Consider the following 10,518-nt stretch of genomic DNA (forward strand, 5'->3'; position numbering starts at 1 on the left):
GTTTCGGCCGTTGTCAAATAAAACTCTCTGCAACTGGAGCTGAGTGTGCGGCGCTCTTCTTTTTCTTTTCTTTAAACTTAACATTTTGTGTAACTGACCGACTTGACTTTTTGTCATTTGATTGAAAAATCAGAATAAAACTAAGAAGAAGGTCTTGACAAAATATAAAATATAAATGGAAATTGGAAAGACTCTGCTGAACTGAGCAACTTCCAAAAATGAAGAATGATTCAAACTTCTCCTGAACCTTATGCAGGTGTGAACAGCAGCTCCCGGAGATCTTATTAGTGTCAGAGCAGGTTCACTTATTAACTTCACCGTCCTCACCCACACCATGACTCGTGACTCTGGCTCGGGGACACTGGGTTCATCTATACATGATCATATCATCTTCTTTTGTGACCAATCAGGTGCTTCAAAAGGCTTCACTCTCTCTTTCTCCCCCTTCCTGCCATCGCATCATGATTTCATAAGTAAAGGAAAATCAGCCTCCAAATGTCTGAATGGTCACATAACCATAGCAGCATGTGTGACGCTAATGAGGCTGGTGTCCCGCAGAGGGTCCTCAAAAGGGATTACATCAGTGACAGCCTTGTTAGTCAGACATCAAGAGCTGGAACTTTGTTTAAAGAACAGTCATGAAAGTCCTCAGAGCAAGAAATGGCATAAAAATAGGCCTCTTCTTACCTGACGTCTAGAAGTTAGAGTCTAGACGATGCTCAGATAACGCTGAGGAGGGGAAACTGTCACCGCCACAGATAGATGCGAACCCCTGATAAGGTCTGTGTAGTATGGTACGAAATCAAACCGGCTCTGCGGCGCTCCTCACATCTCGAAGGCTTTTAAAGTTTTGAAACCACTTTTTTTTTTCTTCGTGTGTATGCGTTTCATTTGAGGAGCTCGCAGCAGATCCGAGTGAGTCTGCGTCTTTTCAAGCTGCACCGCCGTGAACTGAAACAAAAACAAAAACAAAAAAAATCAAAGAGCACAGCTTTGTTTCATTGCATATGTTGGCTCCTTCAGAGAGCATGAAAAGGGTTAAAGGAGCAGCTTTTTGTTGCTTGCCTGCTTACCACCGACGACGTGCTGCTGATTTAGATATCCTGTCATGGAGGCTGCACAGAGAGAGACAGAGAGGAGCTGGGATCAGTGTGAATGAAGGAGAGATTCAAAATGGATAGAAAGCAATAAGAACAAAGACGTACAGCAGCAGCTATAGGAAGAATACAAGAAGTGTAAATCAACAAGATCGACAAAAAGAAGACACAAGGATACAGAAACTTTAATGTCCCAGGAAATATTTTACATTACAGTATGATATCCAAAAACATTTGCACATGTTTGCAGGATTAGACACCATTGTTTGTCATACTCCATTTTATTCTCATATTTCTTGATATCTCAAAGGTTTCCTCAGTAACAGGATGCATTAATGACTCATTTCATGGTTTTTCTCGGTTTGTTTCATGCAAGTACAACTTAAAGAAAAGATTTGACACTGAGCAGGGTTGATAAGCAAATAATGTGCATGTCTATATACAATACTGTTGTGAAGAAATAATGTAAATGATTTAATTCAGTGAGGCTGATTGTGATGTTAAAGATGTGACACGGTCGTCGTTTCCATGGAATTAAAGTAGACGATGTTAATGACTGTTTTGCTCTTGGCTGCTGGAATAATGTGGCCTTGTTAGCAAAGATTCAAATGATATAACTATCACTCTGCTGCAAGAGCACGTGTCTTTTGATGCCATTTAAAACCAGAGCTACAGTCGTCAAACTCCACGTGACTCCATACGAAGCTGCTTGGTGAAGTTTACATGTTTTTTCTAAATGATCTGCAGTTGTGCAGAGACGATGCTTCAATTTAAATGCAAATACACTGTGTCTGGTTGTCACCTTTTTAACATGTTAACACACGTCCACAGAGCAGCCAATCGAACCATTGTGACTTTGCCATATTTTGAAGCAACTGGTTGTCAAATTGCCACTTACCCAGAAGCCTCTGTGCTCACCCTCCCAGTCAGAGGATGTTGTTATGATGCTATATAAAGCCTTTTGAGACAAACGCTGTGGCTCAATTCGAATATCTTCATACTTAACTATTTTGAGTGTTGTAAGTGCGTTCACACTGACAAGTATGTCAAAATGCAGTGCACTGTAAAGTACTCAGATGGACACTTCACACCCTCAGTGTTCACCATCGTGGCTACGTAGCAGAATATAAATCAACATACCGGTAGGCCAGTGTCTTCCGCAAATAAGAGGAGCCGATGACAAATGCATTAAACAGTAACAGGGGGTGCACACAAGCAAAGTACAAGTAAGACGTTCATTATCGGTAATTAAAATTACCAACAAAACAAGCCGTTGATGGCCGACAATAGCGGTCCAAAAAAGAAGAAGATGTTGGCAACAATTACGATCGAAAGACAGTATTCGATTTGAGACAATATTAAAGGGACTACGAGGAGTTTCGGCAAACAAAGCGTTTTCACACTACACTTCCCATGAGCCTGACGAAAGCGAAAGCATTTGCCAAAAATGTTTTCATTGATCAAGAACGAAATTTGGAGGTTGGAAGACGATCAGATACCGTCGTAGTTCCGACCATAAACAGCGATCCGGTGGCATTACTCCCATGACCCGCTGAGCAACCGAAACTAAGAAATGCTGGGCGAGCCGACCACTAAATAATAATATAAAAATAACTATAAAGACAAAACGATCTATTTATCGAAATAGGGCCTGTTAACAAGTGTGGGTAACGTAGATTCATCCACATTAATATGAGACTCTTTTATAACCAAATACAAACTCCTCTGGGTCTCTTTAACTGTTGACATTTGTGCACTACAGAAGTGAGTATACACATAGTACGAGCACATAGTATAGTAGCCTACATGACAGTGTACTCATTGAGGTACTGGAATTGAGACACAGCTAAACTGTTTGTAAAAATGGGTGATACAAATAAACTTGCCTTGCCTTAATCACAACAGTTCACCTCAGTTCTCGAAAAAAAAAAGAAGAGCATTGACGTTGAGGAAGGTTTCAGAGGAACTAGACAGAAAAAGAAGTGACGCGAGTCCATTTAGTGTCTGACAATCAGTTTCCAGAATCAAAGCCGCAGACACACCCCCGAGACCCCCGAGGCACCCAGCGTGAGCCAAAGAGCCGGGGGAGGTTAACCGGAGAGATCTGAGAAATCTCAGCGTAGCCCCGCTTCAGAGAGAGAAGTTTCAACACATGATGTAAAAAAAATACACGTCTGTCTTTATCTGAAGGGTTGATGACGTCCATGAGAAGACGGAGCAGTTCTCTGTGGATTTTTGGTCCTTTCACAGTGTTAATATAGAAACAAGATCTGCTTTATAATCACTCACAGTCTTTGTTGTTGTTGTTGTTTATGGTTTGTTTGTTTTTTTCCACAGTACTGTAAACGCCCCTCCCAGCCTCGCCAGGGAAACGTCTGTGAGTCCAGCTTTGCACACTGCAACATCAGCACCACGCCGTCCAACAGCAGCTCCAGAGGCACAGCGAAGCATCACAGGTACCACGCTCAGCCTACACACACACACACACACAGTTTTATTGCACTTTATACCAACAATAAGCAACTTTGGTGTCCCTTCCTGTTCACAGCGGGGTGGTGGGATGGTGGGATGGGGGGGCAACATGCAGCGAAGAGAGAAATTGAATTATCCACATTAGAGTGGAGCCGGAGCTAATGGCTGATTTACGGGAGAATGATAGTAATTATAATTAAAGCTATAAACATGTTAATAAGCATATCTATAACAGTCATGAAGGCAGACAAGATGGGACAGAGATAAAATGCACACACGCACACGTGCAGGGATTCATGAGCCAGCGCAGACGTGTAAATCCCTTTTTCTTTTCCCTCCACCACTGCTGCTGCTGCTCCATGGTGGTGGTGGTGGTTGTGGTGGTGGTGCGTTCAGGTCGGCTGGGCTTTGGCATGTTCATCAGCAGCAACACACTTCAGTGCACACACACACATACGAGTGCGTACTTCTGCCAAGGTTGGTTTTTCTGTCACAGTTCACACGAACAAACACACAGAGCAGAGCAGAAACAAAGAAGCTGAGCTGCTGCATGAGTCAACTCTGTTCCTGACAAAGTCAAAACTTTGTCCACACTGAAACGACAGATTCAGAAACTTAGACAGATGGAGGGATTCAGGGTTTATGACATGACGATGAGCCTCCGTCTGGTTTTAGGACCGCGTGTTGACATCTCTGGTAGATGTGTATACGTAATGTCTTAAAGGAAGGTCGATCCAGAATTAAAACCCTTTTATTTGACTTAGTGGGCCCCTGCACTTCACTGCTTTCACAATTACATTAATAATTTGTGGTTAATTAAATGATTATCTATTTGCTAAAGATAAATATATGAATTTATTTGCAAATTCCTGATTGTTATCATATTTATATTCCACAGATTTTTATTCAAACATCTCATCATGAAACACAACAACATACACACAGTACTTACAAGATGTTGTTTTTATTCTCTTTATTGTCTTTATTTAACTAAATCAGCGGTTTTCAAAGTGTGAGGCGCGCCTCCCCTGGGGGGCACCAGAGGGTTTCAGGGGAGGCGCGGCGAGAGAAAAAAAAAAGAAGAAAAAAAAAAACTGTAAACATCTGGCGAGTGGCAAAATGGATCGATTTTTAATATCTCAAGTGAAAGTGAGAGAGGGCACAGAGTCTGGGGCGAGCAGAAAACGGAGGAAGTATGACCCTGATTATTTAAAGTTTGGTTTTTCATATATTGGTCCTGACGATGCTCAGCTGCCACAGTGCGTTATCTGTAAAGAGGTGCTAGCTAACGACAGTATGCGACCATGTAAACTCCGGCGTCACATTGAAACCAAGCACCACAGTTTAATGACCAAGCCGAGGGAGTTTTTTGACCTGAAACTTAAGGAATTGCGGTCACAGAAGAAAGTCATCGAGGCGTTTGGCACTGTGAATACCAGGGCAACCGAAGCATCATATCGCGTAGCGTTACGTATTGCGAAGGCGGGGAAGCCCCACAACATTGGTGAGACGTTGCTCCTCCCTGCTGCCAAAGATATGTGTTCGGTACTATTGGGCGAAGCTGCTGCTGCCAAGCTGGATGCCGTCCCGATTTCTGACAACACCATCCAGCGCCGCATCTCTGACATGGCAGCTGATGTCAAAGAACAGGTGCTGGACGCTATCCGTGAGAGCCCTTTCTTCTCCATTCAGCTGGACGAGTCCACTGATGTTGCTAACTGTGCACAGCTAATGGTGTATGTACGCTTTATTAAAGAGCTCGGTGTCCAGGAGGAATTTCTATTTTGCCACCCTCTGCCGGCTCGCACTACAGCCGCAGAAATCTTCAAGGCTTTGAATGACTTCCATCCATCCATCCATCCATTGTCCGCCGCATTATCCGAGTCCGGGTCGCGGGGGCAGCAGTCGGAGCAGGGATCCCCAGACTTCCCTCTCCCCGGACACTTCCTCCAGCTCTTCCGGGGGGACTCCAAGGCGTTCCCAGGCCAGCCGAGTGACGTAGTCACTCCAGCGTGTCCTGGGTCTTCCTCGGGGCCTCCTCCCGGTGGGACATGCCCGGAACACCTCACGAGGGAGGCGTCCAGGGGGCATCCTATACAGGTGCCCGAGCCACCTCAGCTGGCTCCTCTCGATGTGGAGGAGCAGCGGCTCTACTCCGAGCTCCTCCCGGGTGACAGAGCTCCTCACCCTATCTCTAAGGGAGCGCCCCGCCACCCTGCGGAGGAAACTCATTTCGGCCGCTTGTATCCGGGATCCCGTTCTTTCGGTCATGACCCAGAGTTCATGACCATAGGTGAGGGTGGGAACGTAGATCGACCGGTAAATCGAGAGCTTTGCCTTTCGGCTCAGCTCCTTCTTCACCACGACGGACCGATACAATGACCGCATTACTGCGATCCGATCCGCCTGTCGATCTCGCGCTCCGTTCTCCCCTCACTCGTGAACAAGACCCCAAGATACTTAAACTCCTCCACCTGAGGCAGGAACTCTCCCCCGACCTGGAGGGTGCAAGCCACCTTTTTCCGGTCGAGAACCATGGCCTCAGACTTAGAGGTGCTGATTCTCATCCCGGCTGCTTCACACTCGGCTGCAAACCGCCCCAGTGCATGCTGAAGGTCCTGGCTCGAGGGAGCCAACAAGACCACATCATCTGCAAAAAGCAGAGATGAAATCAAGTGGCTCCCGAACCGTACCCCCTCCGGCACTTGGCTGCGCCTAGAAATTCTGTCCATAAAAATAATGAACAGAACCGGTGACAAAGGGCAGCCCTGCCGGAGTCCAACACGCACCGGGAACAGGTCTGACTTACTGCCGGCAATGCGAACCAAGCTCCTGCTCCGGTCATACAGGGACCGTACAGCCCTCAGCAGAGGGCCTCCGACCCCATACTCTCGGAGCACCCCCCACAGGATGCCCACGTTGGGACACGGTCGAAAGCCTTCTCCAAGTCCACAAAACACATGTGGACTGGTTGGGCAAACTCCCACGCGCCCTCGAGCACCCTGCGGAGGGTGAAGAGCTGGTCCAGCGTTCCACGGCCAGGGCGAAAACCGCATTGTTCCTCCTGAATCCGAGGTTCGACTATCGGCCGAATTCTCCTCTCCAGCACCCTGGAATAGACTTTCCCCGGGAGGCTGAGGAGTGTGATTCCCCGGTAGTTGGAACACACCCTCCGGTCCCCCTTTTTGAAGAGAGGGACCACAACCCCGGTCTGCCAGTCCAGAGGCACTGTCCCCGACTGCCACGCGATGCTGCAGAGGCGTGTCAGCCACGACAGCCCCGCAACATCCAGAGACTTGAGGTACTCAGGGCAGATCTCATCCACCCCGGGTGCCTTGCCACTGAGGAGCTTCCGGACTACCTCAGTGACTTCAGCTTGGGTGGATGAATGAATCAACCTCTGAATCCTCAGCCTCTGCTTCCTCGACGGACGGCGTGTCAGTGGGATTGAGGAGATCCTCGAAGTATTCCTTCCATCCGCCCGACGATGTCCCCAGTCGAGGTCAACAGCTCCCCTCCTCCACTGTAAACAGTGTTGGCGGAGCACTGCTTCCCCCTCCTGAGGCGCCGGATGGTTTGCCAGAATTTCCTCGAGGCTGACCGGTAGTCCTCCTCCATGGCCTCCCCGAACTTTTCCCAGACCCGAGTTTTTGCTTCCGCGACCGCCCGGGCTGCAGTCCGCTTGGCCTGCCGGTACCCGTCAGCTGCCTCGGGAGTCCGCCGAGCTAGCCAGGCTCGGTAGGACTCCTTCTTCAGCTTGACGGCATCCCTTACTTCCGGTATCCTCCACCGGGTTCGGGGATTGCCGCCGCGACAGGCGCCGGAGACCTTACGGCCGCAAGCTCCGGACGGCCGCGTCAACAATGGAAGTGGAGAACATGGTCCATTCGGACTCAATGTCTCCCGCCTCCCTCGGAATCCGGTCAAAGCTCTCCCGGAGGTGGGAGTTGAAGACCTCCCTGACAGGGGATTCTGCCAGACGTTCCCAGCAGACCCTCACGATAGGCTTGGGTCTTCCAGGTCTGACCAGCTTCCTCCCCTGCCAGCGGATCCAACTCACCACCAGGTGGTGATCAGTTGACAGCTCAGCCCCTCTCTTCACCCGAGTGTCCAAGACATACGATCATTGACCTCCGTCCTAGGGTGTCCTGGTGCCACGTGCACTGATGGACACCCTTATGCTCGAACATGGTGTTCGTTATGGACAGACTGTGGTAAGCACAGAAGTCCAATAACAAAACACCGCTCGGGTTCAGATCGGGGAGGCCGTTCCTCCCAATCACACCTCTCCAGGTAACACTGTCGTTGCCCACGTGAGCGTTGAAGTCCCCCAACAGAACGATGGAGTCCCCAGTTGGGGCACTTTCCAGCACCCCTCCCAGGGCCTCCAGGAAGGCCGGGTACTCTGCACTGCCGTTCGGCCCGTAGGCCGAAACGACAGTGAGAGACCTATCCCCGACCCGAAGGCGCAGGGAAGCGACCCTCTCGTTAAGTGGGGAGAACTCCAACACATGGCGGCTGAGCTGGGGAGCTATGAGCAAGCCCACACCAGCTCGCCGCCTCTCACCATGGGCAACTCCAGAGTGGAAGAGAGTCCAACCTCTCTCAAGGAGTTGGGTTCCAGAGCCCAGGCTGTGCGTGGAGGTGAGCCCGACTATCTCTAGTCGATACCTCTCAGCCTCCCGCACAAGCTCAGGCTCTTTCCCCCCCAGCGAGGTGACATTCCATGTCCCTAAAGCCAGAGTCGTCGTCCGGGGATTGGGTCGCCGGGGCCCCCGCCCACGGCTGCCACCCAAATCACACGGCACCTTCCCCTTATGAACCCTCCCGCGGGTGGTGGGCCTACGGGAGGGCGGGCCCACGTCGCTCGTTCGGGCTGCGCCCGGCCGGGTCCCGTGGGCCAAGACCCGGCCACCAGACGCTCGCCTGCGGGCCCCGACCCCAGGCCTGGCTCCAGGGTGGGGCCCCGGTAACGCCAGTCCGGGCTTTGAATGACTTCATTCAGGAAAATCATATTGACTGGAGCCGCTGTTGTGGTATATGCACTGACGGTGCCAGGGCAATGACAGGCCGCCACAGCGGTCTGGTGAAACAGGTGCAAGCGGTTGCGCCCGCCGCTGTTTGGTCACACTGTATCATCCATCGCCAGGCTTTGGCCACCAAGAGGATGCCCAAAGAGCTGCGCGCGGTCCTGGATGAGGCAGTAAAAATTGTCAACCTAATTAAATCACGCGCCATGAACGCCCGTCTCTTCTCCATCCTCTGCAATGAGATGGGCGCTCACTTCCATCAACTGCTCCTGCACTCCGAGGTCCGGTGGCTGTCGCGGGGCAAGGTCCTCACCCGCTTGTGTGATCTGCGCGAGGAAGTCCTCATGTTCCTGGCCGAAATCAACTCCCCACTGGTGAAGCATATGGAGGACGCAAAGTGGGTTGCAATGCTTGCCTATCTGTCTGATATTTTTGACCGGATAAACACACTGAACACCTCTCTGCAAGGCAAAGAGTGCAACGTCTTTTTGGCGCACGATCAAGTCTCTGCATTCAGGAAAAAGTTGGATCTGTGGTGTGCTCGTGTTGAACGGGGCTCAGTGGAAATGTTCCCAACCTTGGAGGATGTTGTGGAGAAGACAGGACTCCAACTGGACTGTGTGCAACAAGTGGTCATTGCACATTTGAAGGGGTTACGTGAGCAGTTTGGAGACTATTTTGGGGAGGAGACCGTGGCAAATCAGTGGGTGAGAAATCCGTTTTCTTTTCCTGTGACACCGCGTGATGGACTGACTATGCAAGAGGAGGAGGCCCTTGTCGAGCTGAACTCTAATATGGACTTGAAACAAAGGATGAGTGAGGTGTCACTTGCACACTTCTGGCTGTCTGTGGAGACCGAGTTCCCCCACCTCACCAAAAAGGCTGTAAAGGTGTTCATCCCCTTCACGTCTACCTACTTGTGTGAGTGTGGGTTTTCCGCATTGACAATGATTAAAAGCAAGTACCGGTCACGGCTGCGGGTAGAGGATGATCTGCGTTTATTCCTTTCCACAGTGCATCCCCGCATCAACCGCCTGTGCGCATCAAAGACACAGACTCATTGTTCCCACTAAAATAGAGGTGAGCAAAATAAGGTGGCAAGATTCGTTTATTGCCGTCATGGAAAGGATTTACGCATGATGTTGAGACCGATATGAAAAGCAGCGCTGTACATGCGCGCAGTGATGATAAAAATCACTGACGTTGATCTGTTTATTATTTGATTTGAGGAATTGCAAAAAGAGGCCTTAAAATGAATGTATTCAAAAATATATTTAAAAAAACAAGCTACTGTTAAAATCTGGAGAAAAAAAATGTTAAAAACATAGGCTACAGATGTTAAAATGTGTTTGAAAAAGATGTTGAAAACATACAGATGTTAAAATGTGTTTGAAAAAGATGTTGAAAACATACAGATTGTGTTTAAAATGTTTTTTAAAAAACATACAGATGTTAAAATGTGTTAAAAAGATGCTGAAAACATACAGATGTTAAAATGTGTTAAAAAAAGATGTTGAAAACATACAGATGTTAAAATGTGTTTAAAAAAGATGCTGAAAACATACAGATGCTAAAATGTGTTTAAAAAAGATGTTAAAAACATACAGATTGTGTTTTAACATTTTTTTTAAAAACATACAGATGTTAAAATGTGTTAAAAAAAAAGATATTTAAGCACATACACAGATAAAGATGATTAAAATGTTTTAAAAATATGTTTAAGAACATACAAACATGTTTAAGATGTTTATAAAAATAAAGATGTGTATAACATTTATTGTTTAAAACCTTTTTTAAGCCTGTGTGGAACATACAAAGCAACAACAATAACAGTAATAATAGCAATAATAATTAGGGGGGGGCGGTATGCTTTTGAGTTCTCTTAGGGGAGGCTCACTATCCCACACTTTGAAAACCCC

The 10,518-nt window shown here is 48.2% G+C and overlaps 2 protein-coding genes across 2 annotated transcripts in view; one reads left to right on the forward strand and one right to left on the reverse strand.

The window, feature by feature from the left end:
* nrg3a (neuregulin 3a) overlaps positions 1-10,518 on the forward strand; it is a 399,759-nt gene that overhangs the window by 377,245 nt on the left and 11,996 nt on the right. The window contains exon 7 of the mRNA XM_085799387.1: positions 3,435-3,553. Within this exon, the coding sequence (XP_085655513.1) occupies positions 3,435-3,553 (119 nt within the window). The remainder of the gene's footprint in view (positions 1-3,434; positions 3,554-10,518) is intronic.
* The window catches only part of cbr1 (carbonyl reductase 1), a 176,541-nt gene that overhangs the window by 76,297 nt on the left and 89,726 nt on the right, over positions 1-10,518 (reverse strand). The window lies entirely within an intron of this gene.

Source organism: Trachurus japonicus, chromosome 15 (assembly GCF_045865225.1).
Source record: "Trachurus japonicus isolate A0001 chromosome 15, Traja_1.0".
NCBI lineage: Eukaryota > Metazoa > Chordata > Actinopteri > Carangiformes > Carangidae > Trachurus > Trachurus japonicus.